The sequence below is a fragment of the Vulpes lagopus genome, chromosome 2, assembly GCF_018345385.1.
Source record: "Vulpes lagopus strain Blue_001 chromosome 2, ASM1834538v1, whole genome shotgun sequence".
NCBI lineage: Eukaryota > Metazoa > Chordata > Mammalia > Carnivora > Canidae > Vulpes > Vulpes lagopus.
The window spans coordinates 171,665,515-171,690,841 of record NC_054825.1 but is presented as its reverse complement, the minus strand read 5'-3'; the positions used below and the strand labels follow the sequence as shown (position 1 = coordinate 171,690,841).

Here is a 25,327-nt window from a genome sequence, read left to right as displayed (position 1 = left end):
TACCCAAATGAATGAGAACATATAATGTTTGTCCTTTTAAATGCAGTAAAGTCCACCAATTCATAATACAGCCGAGAGCGATAAAAAGATTTGCTTAACAGTCAATTTTGGGTGGACATAATATTGTAAAATATACTGTTTTATTGTGATAGTCTTCAGAGAACTGCAGTATTCTTGAAAAAGGGACTAAAATTCTCTTTCCCCTTTTCTACAATGAGAATATATGACGTGGTGAAGACAGTGGTGACTGTCTCCAGCTTTTCTCCGCTGGAAACACGGCTTTGCCAATAAACAGTGTAACATTATATGGCTTATGTGACCCCAGCAACTTCAACTCTAAAATGGCAATAATAAGTACCTGTGGCATTTCGAGCGGAAGGGTACATTCACCTGCACGCTCCTCACGCACACACAGTCTGGCTGGATTATGAACCTACACCTTCAGGGACTGGTGCGGGACGACCCTCCGAGTCTCCTCACTGATTCCACAGGGCGGACCCTCCCACACACGCCTGAAGCCTCCAAAGAGAGGAGCTCCGCAGTCCTCTTCTCAGAACTCCCGGGCATGGGACCGGTCGGACTCACCGCCTACCCGCCTGGACCACCGCCGCACTCGCCCCTCACCTCAGGTCCCCGCCTCCCGCAGGTCGGTGCTCTGCGCTTGCGCACACCCTGGCCGCGCGGCCACTCCCAGAAGTCTCCGGGGCTCGGGCCGGCCGGGTCGCTTTGCCTCGGGCTTCCGCGAACCTCCGCTCTGCGCCTCACGGTGACCCGGGCGGTGTCGCTTGTTGGGCGCCGCGCGTGAGTGGCCCCGTGTGAAGAAGGCGTCCGCATGAGTCGCCGCGGAAAAGGCTGTGCGGACGTAGCGAGGAGCCCGCGTGGACTGCCAGTGGAGGTGAGTGAGGCTGCGGGAGGCTTTGTGAAGCGTGGGAGTCGGGAGCGCGGGTGCCCGCCCCGCTTCGGGCCTGTGGGTGCTCGAGCCGCAGAGGAGGGTGCTTGTGTCCCCATGAGAAAGACGGGAAGGGTATGTGTGTGCGAGAGGCCGTGCTGCGGGTGACGGGCCAAAGGAAAGAAACAAAATGCAAACCATTCAGTAAAACAGTCTGAACTGAAAATGCAAAGAACTTCCCGGAAACCTCCAACTTAATAAATTAAAAACAAAGTTTCAAGTTATTATGCAGTTGTTACAATGACTATGAAGTAAACATAAAGATCTAAGCGAAAAGATTAGGAATGTTGAAGTCAAGTTCTGATCATGGCAAAGGAATATTTGGTATGTTCACTAGTCTTGATTGTTTCATGTATTGACTAAAAACATTTGAATACACAGTGATTCGTGTCTAACAGCACACCCCCCAAAACGAAACATGACCACAAATATAAGAAGGGTTAGCATATGACCATGTAAATTTCCAGACCTTTTCTGTCTTTTTTTTTTTTTTTTTTAAGATTTTATTTTTCATGAGAGACACACAGAGGCAGAGACACAGGCAGAGACACAGGCAGAGGGAGAAGCAGGCTCCCCACAGTGAGCCCGATGTGGGAGTCGATCTCAGTACCCCGGGATCATGCCCTGAGCCAAAGGAAGATGCCCAACCCCTGAGCCACCCAGGCATCCCTGTCTTCTGTTTTAAGATTATCTGTCAGGAAGTCTTCTTTGTATTGATTTTTTTTAAAGATTTTATTTATTCATGAGAGAGACAGATAGAGAGGCAGAGACACAGGCAGAGGGAGAAGCAGGCCAAAGGAAGATGCCCAACCCCTGAGCCACCCAGGCATCCCTGTCTTCTGTTTTAAGATTATCTGTCAGGAAGTCTTCTTTGTATTGATTTTTTTTAAAGATTTTATTTATTCATGAGAGAGACAGATAGAGAGGCAGAGACACAGGCAGAGGGAGAAGCAGGCTCCCTGCAAGGAGCCCGATGTGGGACTCCATCCCAGATTCTGGGATCATGCCCTGAGCCCAAGGCAGACTTCAACTGCTGAACCACCCAGGTGTCCCTTCTTTGTATTAATAAATTCTTTTTTTCTCTCTTCTTTTTGAAAATTTTATTTTAAGTAAACTCTACACCCAACCTGGAGCTTGAACTCATACCTGAGATCAAGAGGGCATACTCTTATCAACTGAGCCAGCCAGGTGCGCCTAATTAATATATTCTTATATTTTATATAAATAAATGTATTGCTCAGCCTGATTATTTTATTTTTCTTTTTTTTTTTTTTGCCTGATTATTTTTTGTTGACATTTTCCGTGTAAATATTCTTCCTAACTTAATGACTGTTTCATATTGTAGTGCAATGTTGATCTGTCTTATATTTAACTGGTAATAATTGTTAGACTCAGAATGCTGAATATTCTATGTCCATCTCTAATATTTTGAACAACTTCACCAAATTTCAAGGCCACAAAAGAGGTTCTCCTTTAGATGATGTGGCCTCTTCAGTCTTGAGGTAGAAGTGGAAAGAGGAGGATATTCTCACAGAGCTCAGGTCCACATCTTCCTTACCACATTCTGTCACATGGATCAGAAAATTTCCTTTGAAAGTGTCTGGTCTGGGTTCAATGCAGAAATGACTCTGCAGCAGAGACCCATGGGAATTGAATGAAGAAATGAAGTTGTCTACAATCTAACTTACTAAATTGTGCATGATGTGAGGTAATTTAAAACCTAGAATACTAGAATATAATAATAAGGTTAACTGAAGTCCAGTGGATACACCCGAAAGCGCAACTGGTCTCACAGTCCTTCTGTTCTCCCAGGTTTGGGTTTTCTAGACTCTACTTTTCTGGTAGAGGAACACAGAGGATCAATCACCTCTTGCAGATCTAAAACAATGGCTCATGTAAGTTTATGTTTCTCTTCTTTCTAAAATATGTGTGTATTTTTTAGGTCATGTAAGTATTCTCATTTATTTTCTTGAAGGAAAGGTTCTTCAAATAACCTGCTTCCCAGCCTTTGTTCCAGTGAAATGTGATGCCAAATTGCCTAATACCCTCTCTTTTGCCCACTTTAAACTAACTAATGTTTATGTAATTACTGACCAAATTATTCAAGATATTCTTAAGTGCCAATTCTTCATTTAAGGGCATTAGAGAATAGTGAAGGAGTTAAGTTCTTTCAAGTAAAGGTTAGGTCTATAGTTTGAGGAGAAGGGGACAATGGTTCTTTATTCATGATAAGACTTTGAAATTTTCTACAAACCTGAGATTTCTAGGTAAATGAGGAGGAACTTGTCACCGAATGACCTGAATCTTAATGTAGGGTAAAATCTCATGCTTTGTTTGGATTCGTATACTTTTGGGGCTTTGATAATGGAGATCGAAGCTTTGATAGGGAAGCCATGAGAAATAAATAGTAAGGCTCTTTTTTTGCTGAATGAAAAATGCCAAATTTGGGTGACACCTGTATAATTAACCAGCCTTCTTCAGAACCTTTTTTTTTTTTTTTTTAAGATTTTATTTACTTATTCATGAGAGACACAGAGAGAGAGTGAGAAAGAGAGGCAGAAACATAGAAGAGAAGCAGGCTCCCTGCAGGGAGCCCAATATGGGATTTAATCCTGAGACCCTGGGATCATGCCCTGAGCCAAAGGCAGACACTCAGCCCTGAGCCACCAAGGCGTACCTACAGATATCTTAAAACTTAGCTTTGAGTGAATCTGCACTCAAGTTCACTCACATGATTGTTTATAGGATACAGTTCTTCATGGACTTTTGGACTAGGGACCTTACTTCCTCAGTAACTTTTGGCTGGAGGTTGCTCTTGGTTTATTGTATGTGGGCCTGTCCAGAAGGCAGCTCACAACATGGTAGCTGACTTTATCAGAGTGAGCAAGTAATACAACAATATAGGATGAGCAACAGAGAAATTATAGTCTTTTATAACCTAATGTTGGAAGTAACATTCCATCACTTTTACTGTATTTCATTTGTTAAAAAAAAGTCACTTTGATTAGGTTCAGCCCATATTCAAAGGGAGGGGATTACACAAGGACATAAATAGTAGGAAATAGAGATCATTGGTAATTAGTAAAGTGACCTACCATACTTATTTTTTTTTAAGATTTTGTTTATTTATTCATGAGAGACACAGAGAGAGAGAGAGGCAGACACAGGCAGAGGGAGAAGCAAGCTCCATGCAGGGAGCCTGACGTGGGACTTGATCCCGGGACTCCAGGATCATACCCTGGGCCGAGGGCAGGCGCTAAACCGCTGAGCCACCCAGGGATCCCAACCTACCACACTTAAAATACAGAAAGTGTTGAGTGAGAATTTGTAGGTGGCAATAAAAATTAGCCAGTAACAGAATTTTAGAATTGTGGATGCAACCTATGTTATGCACCTAAGTGTATAAATGATTTAATCTGGCATATCCATAAAATATGTTCTGGTACAGGAACCCAGAGGATCAGTCACCTCTTGCAGACCTAAAACAATGGCTCATGTAAGTTGATGTTTCTCTTCTTGCTAAGTACGTAAGTGATTAAATCTGATACACCCATAAAATGTAGTATCATGTGTCCAAAACATACATGGATTTATTGAAACAGGTAAAAATACTTATGGTAAGATTTGAAATAGTGAAGTACTTGATGATTGAAGTAAGTCTTAATTTAATTCAATGCAGTTATCTAAAATTTGGAAAGAGGTATCCCATGATTAAATTTTTTCTTCCCTTAAAAAGAAAAATATTCCTTAGTAGCTCACATTTATTGAGAATATGAGGCACATACCGTTTGGCTATTGATCTTATAATTTTTAATTATACTTTTTTAATTTAGTAGGTAGACATTATTATTTTGTTCATTTCCAAAAGGTTTAGACATTTAGAAGTATCCCAGAGCACAGAGGATTTTTTATCTATCAGCCAGCTTCAAAATATATATATGTTCTGTTTCAGTCCCCTTTTCCATCATAGATTTCTAGCCTACACGCTTCCTACATTGCTCTTTTTCTGCATAGAAGTCCTTCATCTCTCTACTTTTAATTTCTTCAGTAATACATGTATTTACTGTTTCAGGGATCATTAACATTCAGTGATGTGGCCATAGGCTTCTCTCAGCAGGAGTGGGAATGTCTTGACCCTGTTCAGAAGTCTTTGTACCGAGATGTAATGATGGAGAACTATGGTAACTTGGTCTCACTGGGTATGTTTATTGGCGTCAGATAATTTAGATAAATTTAGAATCTGCTCTATAGGCTTTGAAAGTAACAGAATTTTAGAATTATGTTAAATTTTCTTTTTTCTCTTCCCCCAAGAAGTATCTTGAGCTTTTGTCAGGTTGGAAATGGCAACTCCATTAAGCACCTTTGTCTTTCCTTCAGTGTTATTGAGAACCCCCTCTGGTCTTTTTTTGTATTTGCCTTTTTTTCATAATGATCAAGCTGGCAAATTAGAATTCTGTGGCATATATTGTATGACCTTGTCAAAGGATCTAAGTTTCTTATTCATTTGTGCTCCAGATTGCTGTTAACACCCCACTTTATTTTTTTATTTTTATTTTTTAAAGATTTTATTTATTCATAGAGACAGAGAGAGAGAGGCAGAGACACAGGCAGAGGGAGAAGCAGGCATCATACAGAGAGCCTGACGTGGGATTCGATCCAGGGTCTCCAGGATCACGCCCTCGGCTGCAGGCGGCACTAAACCGCTGCACCACCGGGGCTGCCCTACCCCACTTTATTTGATCCAGTTTCAGGGATAGGAGCTTGACAGAGTCCTGAATTTCTCTTATTATCAAATGAGCCTCCACAATTTATATAGCGGTGAATTGGATAATTGAAATTCATTTAAAACTGTATGAAAAGCTGTCTGTTTCCTAAGACAATGTTCATCTGCTTTATGACTGAAAGTTGTAATCCATGAAAATTACATTCAAAATGGGATGAATGTCTTATAGCTATCTCTTGTGTACTGTAGTAACTCTGAGGGCATAACAGCAATGATGTTAATAGCTAACATGATTAGTGTGTCAGTATTCTGTCAGTATTCTGAGCATGTTATGTGATAAAAAATAACTGAGTGTTTTTTTTTTAAATATGAGCACTTCACTCCTTAAGAAAGATATGCTTTTTTTTTTAAGTTTATTTTTTTAGTAATCTCTGTACCCAACTCGGAGTTTGAACTAATGACCCCGAGTTCAAGAGTTATAGGTTCTTTCAACTTAGCCAGCCAGGTGCCCCTAAAGATAATTGAGAGTATTAACTGATATAATCCTCCCAACATTGCTGTTATTATCCCCATTATATAAGTGTGAATACTGAGGTATAGTGGGTTTAAGTGTTGTCCAAGGTTATACCCAGACTGGAAAGTGGAAAAGGCAGGAATTGATCCCAAGTTCCAGAGTGTGTTGTGTTTTCACCCACATTCTGCTTATTCTCTTGAATTGGAATACATATGAATTTAAATTTTAAACAAACAGCAAAACAAAATTTTATATTACCTAACTAATCTCAGGTTCTTTAATTCTCTCACTCTTCTCTAAAATATTCAATACCTTTTTGACCTTTCAATTACTATAATTTTAATTTTGACTTTCAAAGTTCATATCTACAGCCTGTGGCATTTCTTTTCTTTATACTCAGGCTATTCCATTTCTAAGCCAGATGTAATTACCTTATTGGAGCAAGGAAAAGAACCCTGGATGGTTCTAAGGGAAGAAACCAAAAGATGGGATACAGGTAAGTAAGAACAAATCAGGCAAGGGAAGTCATTTATGAAAGTAATAGCCCGAGTGGTCAATGCACATGGTAAACACATCCTTGAAATGTTGGTTGGAAGATTCCTTTCTCAGTAAAGAAAAGGTTTATAATATTGTGCGGAAATTTTTCAGTATGAGCTCCCCAGTAAACTTTACTTCATTAACGTATGTAATTTTTCTCATTTTTCTCTCCCAATTCATTGCTAGATACTCCCTTCTGAAGTGTAGCCATTTTACCTGTGTTTTGGACCCAAATTTTTTCCAGATACTCTTTTTCAGTGGGGCTCTGTTGTCTGAAATACATTCATTCCTGGGGTGCCTGGATGGATCAGTCGCTTAAGCATCTGCCCCTGTTTTGGCTCAGGTCATGGCCTTGCTGTCTTGAGATTGAGCCCTGCATTGAGTTCTGTCTGCTTCAAATTCTTTCTCCCTCTCCTTCTCCCTCTGCCCCTTTCCCCACTCTTGAGTACACATGTGCTCTCTCAAAATAAATACATAAAAATCTTTTTTAAAAAATACATTCATTCATGTATCTGGCATGTATTTGAATACTCAGTCTGGCACTGTACTTGGCACAGTCAATCCATAATACTCAGTAGGACAGATAATGTCTGTGCAATAATGCAGATTATACTGTATTAAAGAAGAGATAAGTACAAAAATAAATAGATAGGTAATATCAGATTGTGAAATATATGTTAGGACAGACACTAGCCAAGAACACAGCAAACTTAAGTAAGGTAGCATTGTAAGGAACCATTTTCAGAGGAGGTAACATTTTTGCGGAGACATGAAGTAAGGGCTCAGGGTCTCAAAGTGTATGAGCAAAAACATTCCAAAGAGAGTGAAACACAGTGCAGAGACCATGAAGGGGGAATGAGGTTTGTGTGTTTGAGGAGCAGCATGTAGATCAGATTTAGTGAGTGGTGACTAACAGGACGTGAAGCCAGTATATTAGGAAGGATCAGATCCTATAAGATTTGTGGTTTATTATAAAGAATTAGAATTGTTTTTTAAGAGTCATTAGAATCCCTGATTGGAAAAAAAGACTTATACAGAAGTTTAGATAGAACCATTATAGATTGATTTGTTACTCATTTTCACATTCTTTTCAAATATTTCTTTATTTGTGTTAACATTTATCTGTTGGATTTATTCTCATATTTCTAGGTTGGTATTCATTTTTTATTTATGTGAAATTTGCTTACAAATTCTATTATCTAATTCTGAATTTTTCTAAATTTCACTTAGGCTCTTTCATAATCTAAAATATTTACTTTTCTCTTAGCATGTTTCTAAATAGTATGATTTGGTTTTTCCCTGTTTTAGGTTTGTTTTAGCATTTGTTTTAGATGTATGTATATTGTTTCTATAACTGTCTTTAACTTTAGTCATAATACTTTGTATGGAACTTAATCATGGGTTCTTTTTTTGGCTATTTAGATGCAAATTAACTTTCCTCAATTTTGAGGAAGGAGTCAAACTCTGGATTTGTGGTTTTAGAGCTTCTTCTATTATTTTTTTTTCAATTGTTCAGATTATCATGGTTTGGGGAAGGAATGGAGGTACTCAGGAACGTAGTTTTTTATAGTTATAATTAAGTTGATAGTAATTGGTTTATTTTATTTTATTTACTCATGAGAGATACAGAAAGAGGCAGAAACATAGGCAGATGGAGAAGCAGGCTTCATGCAAGGAGCCTGATGTGGGACTCGATCCCAGGACTCCAGGATCATGCCCTAAGCTGAAGACAGATGCTCAACCACTAAGCCCAGGCATCCCAACCAACTAAGATCTTAATTGTAATTCTCAGGAACACCATTAAGAAAATAACTAAAAAATTATATAGCAAAAAAACAAAACAAACAGTAAAAAGAGTGCCTGCGTGTCTCAGTTAGGCTTCTTATTCTTGGTTTTGGCTCAGGTCATTATCTCAGTTTGTGAAATCAGGTCCTGCATAGGGCTCTGCACTTGTTGGGGAGTCTGCTTGAAGACTGCCCCTCCTCATCCCCATGCATGCATTCTCTCTCAAATAAATAAATCTTAAAAAAAAAAAAAAAGTAAAGAAATCAAATGTTACTCTAGAACATAATTTTTATCACAGGAGAAGGCAGTAATTAAGAGATAGGGAGAAAAGACATAGACATAGAAGCTAAGAAGTAAAATTTCAGATGTAAATTAAAAAAAAATTTTTTTTGTGGGATCCCTGGGTGGCTCAGCGATTTAGTGCCTGCCTTTGGCCCAGGGCGTGATCCTGGAGTCCTAGTTCAAGTCCCATGTCAGGCTCTCTGCATGGAGCCTGCTTCTCCTTCTGCCTATGTCTCTGCCTCTCTCTCTGTGTGTCACTTGTGAATAAATAAATAAAATTTAAAAAAATAAATTAAAAAAAAACTTAAAAAAAAGATTTTATTTATTCACAAGAGACACACAGAGAGAGGCCAAGGGAGAAGCAGGCTTCCTCTGGGGAGCCTGATACAGGACTCGATCCCAGGACTCCGGGACCACAACCGGAGCCAAAGGCAGACGCTCAACCACTAAGCTACCCAGGTGCCCTCAGATGTAAATTCTATCAGTAATTACATTAAATGTAAATTGAGTACCCATTCCATTTAAAAGACCAACAGTGGCAGAATGGATTAAAAATAAAACATTCAACTGTGTGCTGTCTGTAAGAAATACATTGTAGTGTCAAAAACACAAATAGGTTAAAATAAAGGATGGAAAAAAAGAGTATGCAAAATACAACCAAGAGAGAGCTGGAGTGGTTCTACTAGTATCAGAAAAAAAAGGCTTAAAGTGAAAATTGTTAGTAGAGACAAACAAGAATATTTTGTAATAATAAAAGTGCCAATCTATCAATATGATATAAATACATATCACCTAACAACAGAGCCCTAAAATATGTGAAACAAAAACTCAACAGAATGACGGAAAAAATAGAACATTCAACAATAATTTGTAGAGACCACAATGTCACTTTCAATAATGGATCGGACAACTAGAGGTACCTGGGTGGCTCAGTCTTCCTGGCCTTTGGCTCAGGTTGTGATCTCAGGGTCCTGGGATTGAGTCCTGAATCAGGTTCCCCACAGGGAGCCTGCTTCTCCCTCTCCTTATGTCTCTGCTTCTCTCTATGTCTCTCATGAATAAACAAAATCTTAAAAAACAAAACAAAACAGAATACTTACTTGCAAATTTAACAAGAGAAATGCCAGATTATATACTGAAAACTACCTTATTAGAAAAGACATTTAAGGGCAGCCCCAGTGGCTTAGCGGTTTAGCGCCGCCTTCAGCCCAGGGCATGATCCTGGAGACTTGGGATCGAGTCCTATGTCAGGCTCCCTGCATGGAGCCTGCTTCTCCCTCTGCCTGTATCTCTCTCTCTCTCTCTCTCTCTCTAATAAATAAATAAAATCTTAAAAAAAAAAAGACATTTAAGTATATCTAAGTAAATTGAAATTAACCCATATTAATGAATCAGCATATTTAATACTGTTGATAGTTCCCCAGTTAATGTAAAGACTCACCACAATTCCTACCAAAATTATTTCAGCTGACTTGATTACAAGCTGATCGTATCATTTTTTGGAAATGCAAGGAAACCAGAATTGTTTACTATTATTTTTTAAAGATGTTATTTATTCATGAGAGATGTAGAGACACAGGCAGAGGAAGAAGCAGGCTCCATGCAGGGAGCCTGACACAGGACTCGGTCCTGGGTCTCCAGGATCTCACGAGCGCTGAAGGCAGCACTAAACCACTGAGCCCCCGGAGCTGCCTGAACCCAGAATTGTTTTTTTTTTTTTTTTTAAAAAACTTTAAAAAAAGGATGTAAGAGCAATTATTCTTTCCAATTTCAAAACTTACTAACACAACAGTGTGGTCCTAGCATTTTTTCTGTGTCTCTGTATGTGTAAAATAAAAGTATCCTGAAATAAACCAATATTATCTTTTTATTCCATCAAATTTCTATTTTAATTCAAGGTGCCTGGGTGGGTCAGTTAGTTAAGTGTCTACTTTCAGCTCAGGACATGATCCCAAGGTCCTGGGATCAAGCCCAGTGTCCTGCTCCCTGGTCAGTGGGGAATCTGCTTCTCCCTCTCCTTCCTGCTTATGCTCTCTCTTGCTATCTCTGTCACTATCTCTGTCTCTCTCAAAAAATAATCTTCACATTTTTATTTAAATTCTAGTTATCAGATTGTGTAGTATTGATTTCAAGAGTAAAATTTAGTGATTCATCACTTACATATAATACCTAGTGCTCAACACAATCCGTGCCCTCCTTAATACTCAGCACCCATTTAGCTCATTTCCCACCTTCCTCCCCTCCATCAGGTTGTTCTCTTTATTTAAGAGTCTCTTGGGGAATCCTTGGGTGGCTCAGCGGTTTAGCGTCTGCCTTTGGCCCAGGGCGTGATCCTGGAGTCCCAGGATCAAGTCCCACGTCAGGCTCCCTGCATGGAGCCTGCTTCTCCCACTGCCTGTGTCTCTGCCTCTCTCTCTGTCTTTCATGGATAAATAAATAAAATCTTTAAAAAAAAAAAAAAAGAGTCTCTTATGGTTTGCTTCTCTCTTTTTCCCCCCTTCCCCATGTTCATCTGTTTTGTTTCTTAAATTCCACATCTGAGTGAAATCATATGGTGTTTATCTTTCTCTGACTGACTTATATTGCTCAACATAGTACGCTCTAGCTCCATTCCACATCATTGCAAATGGCAAGATTTCATTCTTTTTGATGGCTGAGTAATACTCCATTGTGTATGTCTGTCACATTTTCTTTATCCCTTCATCAGTCGATGGACATCTGGACTCCTTCCATAGTTCAGCTTATTGTTGATAATGCTGCTATAAACATTGGGGTCCATATGCCCCTTTGAATTAGTATTTATGTATCCTTTCAGCAAGTACCTATTAGTGCAATTACTGGGTTGTCAGGTAGTTCTACTTTTAACTTTTTGAGGAACCTCCACGCTGTTTTCCAGAGTAGCTGCACCAATTTGCATTCCCATCAGCAGTGTAAGAGGGTTCCCCTTTCTCTACATCTTCACCAACATCTGTTATTTCCTGTGTTAATTTTAGCTGTTCTGGTAGGTGTGAGGTGGTATCTCTCATTGTGCTTTTGATTTGTATTTCCCTGATGATGAGTGATGTTGAACATCTTTTCATGTGTATGTTGGCTATCTGGATGTCTTTGGGAATATGCCTATTTATGTCTTCTGCCCATTCCTTAACTGAATTATTTGTTTCTTGGGTGTTGAGTTTGATAAATTCTTTATAGATTTTTGGATACTAACCCTTTGTCAGATATATCATTTGCTAATATCTCCTTCCTTCTGTAGGCCTCCTTTTAGTTTTGTTGATTGCTTCCTTCACTGTACAGAATTTTTCTATCTTGATGATGTCCCAGAAGTTCATTTTTACTTTTGTTTTCCTTGTCTCGAGAGATGTGTCTAATAAGAGATTCCTACTGTTGAAGTCAAAGAGGTTGCTGCCTATGTTTTCCTCTAAGATTTTGATGGTTTCCTATCTCACATTTAGGTCTTTCATCCATTTTGAACTTATTTTTGCATATGCTTTAAGAAAATGGTCCAATTTCATTCTTCTGCAAGTTCCTATTCAGTTTTCCCAACACCATTTGTTGAAGAGACTGTCTTCTTTGCATTGTGTGTTCCTGCTTTGTCAGAGATTAGTTGACCATATAGTTGTGTGTCCGTTTCTGGGTTTTCTTTTCTTTTTTTAAAGATTTTTAATTAATTTATTAGAGAGCAGAACCAGGGGGAACAGCAGGCAGAGGGAGAGGGAGAAACAAACTTTCCGCTGAGCAGGGGCCCAATGCGGGCTCCATCCCAGGTCCCTGGAATCATGACCTGAGCTGAAGGCAGACTCTTAACCAACTGAGCTACCCAGGCACCCATTTCTGGGTTTTCTGAGTAAACCAATAGATCTATGGCCATTGGATTTTCAGTAAGGATGTTGGTACAGTTCGTTGGGAAGTGGGATGGGGATAGGAGAGGCTTTTCAACAAATGATTCTTTGTCAAATGTGTGTATATATGTGTATAGTATACATATGTGTGTGTGTGTGCGTAGATATATATATGTGTATGTGTATATATGTATATGTATATATGTGTGTACGTATATACATAATATATATATATCTACGCGCACACACAATATATTTATTTATGAGAGACACACACAGAGAGGCAGAGACACAGGCAGAGAGAAAAGCAGGCTCCACGCAGGGAGCCCCATGTAGGACTCGATCCTGGCACTCCAGGATCACACCCTGGGCCAAAGGCAGGCGCTCGACTGCTGAGCCATCTAGGTGTCCCTGTCAAATGTATATTTATAGGGGCGCCCGAGTGACCCATTCAGTTAAGTGTCTGTCTCTTGATTTCAGCTCAGGTGAGGGTTGTGAGATTAAGTCTTACATCAGGCTCTGTGCTGGATATGGAGCCTGCTTAGATTCTGTCTCCCTCTGCCCTTCACTTCCTTGCTCGCTCTCTCAAAAAAAAAAAATATATATATATATTTATATTAACACGCAAAACAATGAATGCATCTCCACCTCACACCATCTACAAAAATTAACATAAAATAGATCAAATGTTAAGTGCTTAAACTATACTTTAGGGCACATAGGTGTAAATCTTTGTGACCTTCAATTGGATTTTTTAAAAGATTTATTTATTTTCAAAAGAGCATGAACAGGAAGGGCAGAGGGAGAGAGAATCTCATGAGCATGAGATCACGATCTGAGCTGAATCCAGGAGTTGGATGCTCAACTGACTATGCCACCCAGGTGCCCCTAGATTGTTTATTAAATGTGCTACCGAAAGCTCAGGCAACTAAAGAAATAGATAAGTAGTGCTTCATAAAAAAATTTAAAAGTTTTGGGACACCTGGGTGGCTCGGCAGTTGAGCATCTGCCTTTCGCTTAGGGTGTGATCCTGGAGGCTGGGATTGTGTCCCACATTGGGCTCCCTGTGGGAGCCTGCTTCTCCCTCTGCCTGTGTCTCTGCCTCTCTCTTGTGTGTGTGTGTCTCATGAATAAATACATAAAATCTTTAAAAGAATTTTTTTTTTAAGTTTTGGGATTCATAGGATACAGTCAAAAAGGTAAAAAGCCAAGATACAGAATGGGAGAATATACTTATAAATCATAGGTCTACTAAGATTCTGGTATTCCGAATTTATAGAGATTTATAGCTAAACCACAGAAAGACAAACTAACCCCATAAAAAGTTGGGCAATGGATTTGAGTAGACATTTTTCCAAAGAAGACAGGAACATTACCACAAACCAGATGATTTCAAATGACAGGAATTTATTGTCTTACCATTCTGTATCTCAGAAGTCTGAAATCCAGGTGTCAGCAGACACTCTAGGGGAGAACCTATTCCTTGCTTTTTTATCTTTTAAGCTTTTGGCTGCTGTTAAATATTTATGGCTTGTGGCCATCACTCCAGTCTCTGCTTCCATGGTCATATTGTGTCCTTCCTTTCCTCAAAATGCTGTCTACTGCTCCCTAGTAAGAGTACCTATGATTGCATTTGGATCCCAACAGATAACCCAGGATCTTCTCAAATCCTTAACTGAGACATGGTTTTTGCTATATAAAATATTGTTCAATCACATAAGGTAATATTCAAATATAACTTGGGGGTGAGGAGTAACATGCTTTTAGCCTACTCTAATCCATAGAAGTTTCTGTGTGTCCCATTGTAATCCTTTCTCGTCTTCCTTCAACTTCCTTAGGCAAGCACTGATACACTTTATACTTTTTGTCACAATGGAATTCTTGTATTTTCTATAGTTCTCTATAAACAATAATAAAATCAGAAGTTTTCTTCAGAATTTTGAGGGAGTTTCATCCACATTGTTATGTGCATTGATAGTTTCTTACTTTTTATTCCTCAGTATTATTCCAGTATTTTGTTATAGTCATTTGTTTATCCATCCATTTGTCCATTTCTAAATGGACATTTGGGTTATTTCTAGTTTTGGTGAATAACAAAGATGCTAAGGACATTTGCTTATGTTTTTGTATAGATGTGTGCTTTTATTTCTTTTGGGCAAGTACCTAGGAGTTGAATACCTTGATTGGTAGGTATATGTTTAAATTTGTAAGATTTTAAACATAGATAAATAAAATTATAAATTTAAATTTATAAGAAACTGTTTTATAATGTTTTTGTACCATTTCATGTTCTCACCAACTGTAAGAAACCTCTGGATCTTCCATATCTTATGAACAATTGGTATGGACATCTTTTTAATTTTGGCCTTTCAAATAAGGATATAGGAGCATTTCATGGTGGTTTTAATTTGCTTTTCCATAATGACTAATAATGTTGAGTGTCTTCTTTGCTGTCTTTTTTGGCACAGTAACTTTTTAAATCTTTTGTCTGTCCTATTAGGTTGTGTTCTTTTTGAACTTGTGGTATATTTCTCATATTCTACATAAAAATACATTCTTTTTGACTATTGTCTACTGCTATTTTGTTTTGTTATAGCAATATCTTTGGAAGAACAGAAGTTTTTTAACTTTGACAGGATCCAGCTCATTAATTTATTCTTTATGAATTATGGTTTTTGGTGTTGTACCTAAGAATTTTTTTGCCAAGCCTAGGGTCACAAGTATTTTTTCCTGTTTTCTTCTAGAAATTTTACATTTTATGTTTTACATTCTGTCTGGTCTGTGATCCATTTTAAAGTTTATTTTTGTTCATCAGAGTATGGATTTTTTTTTCTCTAATTGTTCCTGCATCATTTCTTGAAAAGGCTACCCTTTGTTCACTCTATTGCCTTTGCACAATGGTGAAAGTAACATTTCCATATATGTATGAATCTATTTCTGATTATTTATTCCATTAATTAGTGCATCTTGACATTAATACTAAACTTGCTGATTATTATGTCTTCATAGTAAGTCCCATAATTGTGTAGTGTTAGTCTTCTTACTGTGGTGTGGGGTTTTTTTTTTGTAAGTTGTTGTTTTCATTATTCTAGGTCCCTTGCATTTCCTTGTAAACTTTAGGAACAGCTTGTCAATTTCATCATCCTTGACCAAAAAAACAATCTGCTGGAATTTTTATTTGAATTACATTGAATCTGTAAATCAATTCAACAATAATTATTGACATCATAACAATATCAAGTTTTTCATACCATGAATATGATATATCACTATTTAGATCTTTAACTTTTCTTATAGTGTTTTGAAGTTTTCGTATGCAGGTTTCATACATATTTTATAATACTTACTCCTCAATATTTCCTGTTTTTGATGCTCTGTAAATTGCATTTCTAAAACTTGAATCTTTCTCTATTATCTAAGTGTTGGTCTTATATGTTTCACCCTTGCTATTAATAATAAATAGTTATTTTCTAGTAGCTATTTTGTAGATTACATTTGACTTTTATTGTTCCTAATATGCAGTAAGTATTCATTCTCTCACCAATAGATCTGTTGTTTTTATCAAGTATAGGTGGTAGCTTTTGTTAACTTTTTTTATCTTCAGGGGCAGCCCGGGTGGCTCAGCGGTTTAGCGCCACCTTGAGCCCAGGTCCTGATCCTGGAAACCCGGGATCGAGTTCCATGTCAGGCTCCCTGCATGGAGCCTGCTTCTCCCTCTGTTTGTGTCTCTGCCTCTCTCTCTCTCTCTCTCTCTGTGTCTCTCATGAATAAATAAATAAAATCTTAAAAAAAAAAAAAACTTTTTATCTTTACACGCGATCCATATGGGTTTTTTTTCTTTTATTTTGCTAATATGGTGGATTATATTGATTGAATTTTCAGATATTAAACCAGTGTCTTCTTTTTTTTTTTCTTTTTAAGATTTTATTTATTTATATTTTGAGAGAGACAGAGGACAAGCAGGGGGAGGAGCAGAGGGAGAATGATAAGCAGACTCCGTTCTGAGTATGGAGTCCCATGTGGTGCTCAATCCCACGATCCTGAGATTATGACCTGAGCCACAATCAAGAGTCAGACACTTACCCAACTGAGCCACCCAGGTGCCCCACCAGTCTCTTATTTCTGAGATTGTTCATTGTTATGGTCTGAATGTTTGTGTTTCTCCAGCATTCATTCATATGTTGAAATCCAAACCCCCAAAGATGATGGCATTAGGATGTTGGCATTTTGGGAGATGCTTAGGCTATGTGGATAGAGCCCTCTCAAATGGGATTAGTGTTCTTATAAGGAGATCCCACAGAGATCTCTTGCCCCTTCCACTATGGGAGGGCACAATGAGAAGGTAGTGGCTAAGGGTCTTTACTAGAATATGACCATGCTGGTGCTTTGATCTTGGACTTCCTGGTGTCCAGAACTGTGAGAAGTTAATTTCTGTTGTTTATAAGCTACCCAGTCTGGTATTTTGCTGTGGTCACAAACAGTCTTAAGACAGGCATGATGTATTTTCTTTTTTGAAATACTGGTGGATTCTGTTTGGTAAGATATTGTTTAGTATTTTGCATATACGTTTACAGGGGGATTTACTGTGTAACTTTCACTTCTTGTACTGTTTTTTTTCCTGTTTGATATTAGAGTAACTGGCTACATAGAGTGATTCCTCATCAATTTTCTGGAAGTTTGTTTAGAATTGGTTCTACTTTTTTATTATATTTGGAACAATTCACCGATGAACCGGCCTGGGCTTAGGATTTTCTTATGGGAAAGTCTTCAAGTACCAGTTTAAATTGTTTACTAGATATAGTGTTACCACACTGATGTATATCCTTCTTATGCATATGTTGTTGGTAACGCTACATGTTGTACTGATCCATATACCCAAATACCAAATTGGGAAATTTTCTTCTCTGGCTGTTTCTCTATCAGGATTCTCTTCTCACTTTCCAGTTTGGCAGTGCTTCCTCCCATTGATCTTACAGCCAGAAATACATTACAGGTTTTGTTGGAATTTTTGTAGCTCATGCTTGCCTCCATCATAACTTGGGACCAACCCTTGAGGCAAGGACATGAGAGTAAGTAAAATAGCAAGAAACTCAGCTCAATCTGGGTTACTCTGTAAAGTTTTGACTCCTTTTAAAAACCATACTACTTTTATTTATAGTCCTTATGTGGTGAATGTTTTTTGTCTTGTCAGGTATTTATAATTGAGATCAGTCAAGGTGAGGGGCATGTTGTAGGGACTTAATGCCACCATACTGGAACTTTTTCTTTTTCTTTTTTAAATTTTTTTTTTTTTTTTTTTTTTTATGATAGTCACAGAGAGAGAGAGAGAGAGAGAGGCAGAGACACAGGCAGAGGGAGAAGCAGGCTCCATGCACTGGGAGCCCGATGTGGGATTCGATCCCGGGTCTCCAGAATCGCGCCCTGGGCCAAAGGCAGGCGCCGAACCGCTGCGCCACCCAGGGATCCCTCTTTTTCTTTTTTAAAGGATATTTATTTATTTACTTAATTATTTATTCATTCATTCATTCATTCATTCATTCATTCATGAGAGATACAGAAAGAGAGAGAGAGAGAGAGGCAGAGACCTAGGCAGAGGGAGAAGCAGGCTCCATGCAAGGTGCCCAATATGGGACTCAATCCCAGATCCTGGGATCACACGTTGAGCCAAAGGCAAACACTCAACTTCTGAGCCACAGGCGTCCCTGGAACTACTTTTTCAACTATGGAATTATTTAATGGTGAGAATTTTTTTTCCTCTCGTAAAATGTCATTGCTGATTGATGGCTTTTTATTGCATGGTTTATCTCTCACAATAATCTTTATGCTAGTAATTTTGGAGTTTTGGGATGTCATAGCTGTGAGAGTCTTTGAAGTCTTCCCTTTCTTCTGGAATAAGATCTCCAGGCTCACCTTTCTTGCTTGCTTCCTAAATCTACCCTTTATCCAAATATCCTAAATCCATAGTTTGTTTGTTTGTTTGTTTATTTATTTATTTATTTATTTATTTATTTTCTTAAGATTTTATTAATTTATTCATGAGAGATACAGAGAGAGAGACAGGGACACAAGCAGAGGGAGAAGCAGGCTCCCTGCAAGGAGCCCGATGTGGGACTCGATCCCAGATCCTGGGATCATACCCTGAGCTGAAGGCAGATGCCCAACCGCTGAGCCACTTAGGTGACCCTAAATCCATAGTTTAGATTAGATATTGAGAAAGTATAATATAGGTATTCAAGTCTGCTTATACAACTGTCTCCCTTCTTTTTTTTTTTTTTAATTTCATTTATTTATTCATGAAAGACACAGAGAGAGAGAGAGGCAGAGACACAGGCAGAGGGAGAAGCAGGCTCCATGCAGGGAGCCTGACGTGGGACTCGACCCTCGGTCTCCAGGATCAGGCCCCGGGCTGAAGGCGGCGCTAAATCGCTGAGCCACCCGGGCTGCCCACCTGTCTCCCTTCTACCTCCCTATATCTGGCAACCATCAGTCTGTTCTCTGTAGCCATGAGCTTGATTGTGTGTGTGTGTGTTTAAGATTTCACATATAAGAAAGAAAGATCACATAGTTTTTGCCTTTCTCCATACTGTTTCCTGCAGTGGCTGTTCCAGCTTTCATTCCCACCAACAGCACACTAGGGTTCCTTTTTTCCTATGTCCTTGCCAACACTTGATATTTCTTGTGTTTTTGATTTAGCTGTTCCAGCAAGTGTGAGGTGATACCTCATTATTTTTGTTTACATTTCCCTGGTGATTAGAGAATCTTTTCATGTGTCTGTCTGTTGTATGTATAACCTCTTTGGGAAAACATTTATTCATGTTTTCAATTGGACTGTTTAGGTTTTTTGCTGTTGAGTTGTGTAAGTTCTTTATGTATTTTGGATATTAACCACTTATTGGATACATCATTTGGAAACATCTTCTCCCACTCAGTAGGTTGCCTTTTTGTTTTTTTGATTTCTTTGTTCACTGTGTAAAATTTATTTGATATATTCCCAATATATTGGGATATATATGTATATATACATTCCCAATAGTTTAATTTTGCTTTTGTTTCCCTTGCCAAAGGAGACCTATCTAGAAGAATGTTTTTATAGCTTATGTCAAAGAGATTACTGCCTATGTTTACTTCTAGGAATTTTATGATTTCACGTTTCATGTTTAGGTTTTCTTTTTCTTTTCTTTTCTTTTTTTTTTTTTTTAAAGATTTTATTTATTTATTCATGAGAGACACAGAGAGAGAGAGAGGCAAAGACACAGGCAGAGAGAGAAGCAGGCTCCATGCAGGGAGCCTGACATGGGACTCGATCCCCAGTCTCCAGGATCACACCCTGGGCTGAAGGCGGCGCTAAACCACTGAGCCACCCAGGCTGCCCAACGCAGTTAGGTCTTCAATGAATTTTGAATTTATTTTTGTGTATAGTGTAAGAAAGTGATCCAGTTTCATTCCTTTGCACATAGCTGTCCAGTTTTCCCAATACAATTTGTTGAAGAGACTGTCTTTTTCCCATTGTAGATTTTTGCCTCTTTTGCTGTAGTTTGGCCATAAAAGTGTGGATTTATTTCTAGATTTTCTGTTCTCCTCTGTTGATCTATGTATGCCATACCATTACTGTTTTAATTACTGTAATTTTGTAATATATCTTGAAATCTGAGATTGTGATACCTCTGGTTTTGTTCTTGTTTTTTAAGGTTGCTTTGGCTGTTCTGTGTCTTTTGTGGTTTTCATACAAATTTTAGTATTGTTTATATTAGTTCTATGAAAAATGCTATTGGGGGCAGCCTGGGTAGCTAGCGGTTTAGCGTGGCCTTTAGCCTAGGGTCTGATCCTGGGGCCCTGGGATTGAGTCCCACATCGGGCTTCCTGCATGGAGCCTGCTTCTCCCTCTGCTTGTGTCTCTGTGTCTCTCATGAATAAATAAAATCTTAAAAAAAATATGTCATTGGTATTTCGATAGGGATTACATTAAATCTGTAGATTGCTTTGGGTAGTATGGGCATTTGAACAATATTGCTTCTCCCAATCCATGAGCATGGAACAACTTTCCTTTTTTTTTTTTTTTTTTTGTCATCTTCAATTTCTTTCATCACTGTTCTGTAGTTTTTCAGAGTATAAGTCTTTGACTTCCTTGGTTAACTTTATTCCTAGGTACCTCATTAATTTTGATGCAGTTGTACGTAGGATGGTTGTCTTAATTTCTCTTTCTGCTACTTCATTATTAGTGTATGGAAATGCAACAGAGGGCAGCCCCGGTGGTGCAGCGGTTTAGCACTGCCTGCAGCCCAGGGCGTGATCCTGGAGACCCGGCATCGAGTCTCACGTCAGGCTCCCTGCATGGAGCCTGCTTCTTCCTCTGCCTGTGTCTCTGCCTCTCTGCCTGCCTGCCTCTCTCTCTCTCTCTCTCAATAAATGAATGAAGGAAGGAAGGAAGGAATAAATAATCTTTAAAAAAAAGAAATACAACAGATTTATATATTAATTTTGTATTCTCTGACTTTACTGAATTCATTTATCAGCTGTAGTAGATTTTTGCTGGAGGCTTTAGGATTTTCTTTAGTATCATGTCATCTGCAAACAGTGAAATTTTTATGTCTTCCTTACCAATTTGGATGTCTTTTATTTCTTTTTGTTGTCTGATTGTTGTGGCTAGGACTTCCAGAACTATGTTGAATAAAAGTAGTGAGTGTGGGCATCCTTGTCTTATTCCTGATCTTAGAGGCTCTCAGTTTTAACCATTGAGTATGATATTAGCTATGGTAAACCCTCAGTATCTTTGAGGTATTCCTATAATATAAGGTATTTACCTGGTATTTGTCAGAAAGTTGATTGATAGACTTTTCTGGGGATTATTACAGTGGTTGGCCTTGGTTAAAAGGGAAAGCCAGAGAGGACCTGAGGAAAGAGATAAAGGAATAAAATAGATTGAACAGCTCTAAGGATAAGAAATAATAAAATCTCAGGATAAGTAAAGACCCTTGAAATCTGAACTATTATGAAGAGCAAAGGAGAACACACATGGCTATGCATGGGAGGGAATGAACCACAGTGGTGGAAATGTGTATTTTTAGGGGAGTTGTGACTGAGGAATGTTGATGTATAAGTAGTTGCCTTTTTCAATTTTATGCATGTATAAATTATATTTTAGATGGAAGGGAGAAGAAATGTGTGGGAAATATCAGGAAGGGAGACAGAACATAAAGACTCCTAACTCTGGGAAACGAACTAGGGGTGGTGGAAGGGGAGGAATGGATGACGGGCACTGAGGGGGACACTTGACAGGATGAGCACTGGGTGTTTTTCTGTATGTTGGTAAATTGAACACCAATAAAAATTAATTTATTAAAAAAAATATTTTAGATGGAAATTATATGTTAGAGCTGGCTGGTACTGGCTCTTTAAAGACAAGATTTTCCGTTTTGTCCAGAGCCTAGGTTCCATTACATTATACTGATAGCCTGAAATTACCCATGGTGGGAGTATTTATACCATAGACATTGACAAACACTATAAATCAGTGCTGGATGTGGGTGTAGAGCTGGTTGTTGCACATTATGCAGCACTCTACTGCATAAATGTTATTTCCTGAATTCTCCTTGTATGTGTTCCAGTTGTTTAACTATTTTAGACATCTTTAAACCATCTCTAATGTGTATGATTTCCTATTTTTCTTAATTCTGTAGAACCTTTTCTGATTAGGAAAATAATTTTTTTCTTATTTGTTTTAGATTTGGAATCAAGATATGAAATAATCTGCTATGGAAAAATGTACATTTATACAAAACATTCATCCCTTAGTCTGCATTCCAGAAATTATAATGAAGAGAAACCATGTGAATGTAAGGAATGTGGGAAGGCCTTTTGTTGTCATACAGACCTTAGAGTACATCAAATAATTCATACTGGTAAAAAACCATATGAATGTAAGGAATGTGGCAAAACCTTTAGTCGTCTTACAGACTTTAGAATACATAAGAGAATTCATACTGGTAAGAAACCCTATGAATGTGAAGATTGTGGGAAGGCATTTAGTGATGTTGGGACATTTAGAATACACCAGAGAATTCATACTGGTGAGAAACCCTATGAATGTAAGCAATGTGGCAAAGCCTTTAGTCAAGCCTCAACCCTTATGCTACATGACAGAATTCATACTGGTGAAAAACCCTTTGTATGTAAAAATTGTGGGAAGGCCTTTCGTCAGGCTTCACATCTTGTTAGACATGAGAGAATTCATACAGGTGAGAAACCTTATGAATGTAAGGAATGTGGCAAATCCTTTAGTCGTCTTACAGATCTTAGAATACATAAGAGAATTCATACGGGTAAGAAACCTTATGAATGTGAAGATTGTAGGAAGGCCTTTAGTGATGTTGGGACACTTAGAATACACCAGAGAATTCATACTGGTGAGAAACCCTATGAATGTAAGCAGTGTGGCAAAACTTTTAGTCAAGCCTCAAACCTTATACAACATGACAGAATTCATACTGGTGAAAAACCCTTTGCATGTAAAAACTGTGGGAAGGCCTTTAGTCAGGCCTCACATCTTGTTAGACATGAGAGAATTCATACAGGTGAAAAACCTTATGAATGTAAATTGTGTGATAAGGCTTTTAGGAGCAGTTATCAACTTACTATACATCATAGATTTCATACTGGTGAGAAACCCTATGTGTGTAAGGAATGTGGCAAAGCCTTTAGCCGTCCTACAGACCTTAGAGTACATAAAAGAATTCATACTGGTGAGAAACCCTATGAATGTGAAGAATGTGGGAAGACCTTTCGTCGTGCCTCAAACCTTGCTCAACATGGAAGAGTTCATATTGGTGAGAAATCCTATGTATGCAAGGAATGTGAGAAGGCCTTTAGTGATGTTGGGACACTTAGAATACACCAGAGAATTCATACTGGTGAGAAACCCTATGAGTGTAAGGAATGTGGCAAAGCCTTTAGTCGTCGTACAGACCTTAGAGTACATAAGGGAATTCATACTGGTGAGAAACCCTATGAATGTAAGCAGTGTGGCAAAACCTTTAGTCAGGCCTCAAACCTTATGCAACACGACAGAATTCATACTGGTGAAAAACCCTTTGCATGTAAAAATTGTGGGAAAGCCTTTAGTCAGGCCTCACATCTTGTTAGACATGAGAGAATTCATACAGGTGAAAAACCTTATGAATGTAAATTGTGTGATAAGGCTTTTAGGAGCAGCCATCAACTTACTATACATCATAGATTTCATACTGGTGAGAAACCCTATGTGTGTAAGGAATGTGGCAAAGCCTTTATTCGTTTTACAGACCTTAGAGTACATAAAAGAATTCATACTGGTGAGAAACCCTATGAATGTGAAGAATGTGGGAAGGCCTTTAGTCGTGCCTCAAACCTTGCTCAACATGGAAGAGTTCATACTGGTGAGAAATCCTATGTATGTAAGGAATGTGAGAAGGCCTTTAGTGATGTTGGGACACTTAGAATACACCAGAGAATTCATACTGGTGAGAAACCCTATGAATGTAAGCAGTGTGGCAAAACTTTTAGTCAAGCCTCAAACCTTATACAACATGACAGAATTCATACTGGTGAAAAACCCTTTGCATGTAAAAACTGTGGGAAGGCCTTTAGTCAGGCCTCACATCTTGTTAGACATGAGAGAATTCATACGGGTGAAAAACCTTATGAATGTAAATTGTGTGATAAGGCTTTTAGGAGCAGCCATCAACTTACTATACATCATAGATTTCATACTGGTGAGAAACCCTATGAGTGTAAGGAATGTGGGAAGGCTTTTAGTGAATACGGACGGCTTACTCGTCATCAGAGTATTCACAGTGGTAAGAAACCATTTGAATGTAATAAATGCAGGAAGTCCTTTAGACTAATTTCAAACTTCAAAGTACATCAGAGTATTCATACTGGTGAGAAACCCTTTGAATGTAACTAATCTGAAAAGTCCTTTAGGCTTAGTTCAGTGCTTAAGTACAAACAATGTGAGAAGGCTTTTACATATGGTTCAATTCTTATAAGGTATAAATAATTTATATTGATATAAACTGCCTAGAATTTAAATAATCCTTGAAAATTTTCAGTTATGACCCCAGTGTTGTTCACATTCAGAGAATTTGTATTGTACTTTATATAAGAAAGTCTTGTGGCATTCCTCTATGATTCACTGTTGACCAGGAGGCTAGGCTGTCTGCAGATAAGTAGCATGCAGGGAAGAGACTACTGTGTGATTTGAGGTCATGGAGAACAGCAAACACCAGGATCAAGTAATAAAATGTTCACTTAGAGGAAGAAAGGAGAGTACATAGGATCTAGCTTTTTATAATAATATGTCAGTAACCCATGGCCAGCAAATCAACTCTACATTTGATAGGAGCAGTGTACCTGCACATAGTAACACCCTTTGTGCTACACAGCAGATTGGCAACCCCTTGCCCAAGGGATTTGATATCCAGAAAACTGGGAGCATCCCTGAGGGTCCTTGACATCTGTGATTAAGCAGAACTAAGGAGTACACATTGAGTCCGACACAGGAAAAGATATTTCCACAGAAGGCAATAAGCCCAGTAGATGGCAGAGGCTATGAGGGCTCTTGATCTTTTGGTAAGGAAGTGTTATGGGCCCAACATGCCCACTCTTTTTCTGTTAACCAGCTTTACTGAAAGTATAGTTGACAAAACTATAAACTTAAGTTT

At 38.4% G+C, this 25,327-nt stretch overlaps 1 protein-coding gene across 1 annotated transcript; it reads left to right on the top strand.

The window, feature by feature from the left end:
• The first annotated feature begins 691 nt into the window (after nt 1–691).
• LOC121485453 (zinc finger protein 850-like) lies at nt 692–24,777 on the top strand. Its single transcript, XM_041745825.1, has 7 exons — nt 692–895; nt 2,060–2,137; nt 2,762–2,844; nt 4,398–4,445; nt 5,022–5,148; nt 6,587–6,682; nt 22,352–24,777. Exons 3-7 carry the CDS (start codon nt 2,836–2,838, stop codon nt 24,568–24,570), a joined length of 2,499 nt encoding a protein of 832 aa, XP_041601759.1. The 5' UTR covers nt 692–895; nt 2,060–2,137; nt 2,762–2,835; the 3' UTR covers nt 24,571–24,777.
• Nucleotides 24,778–25,327: the final 550 nt, after the last annotated feature.

Coding starts and splice junctions, on each gene's coding strand:
- LOC121485453 (XM_041745825.1), top strand. Junction 4,446..5,021: donor GACCTAAAACAATGGCTCAT/GTAAGTTGATGT, acceptor TTACTGTTTCAG/GGATCATTAACATTCAGTGA. Junction 5,149..6,586: donor TGGTAACTTGGTCTCACTGG/GTATGTTTATTG, acceptor CTTTATACTCAG/GCTATTCCATTTCTAAGCCA.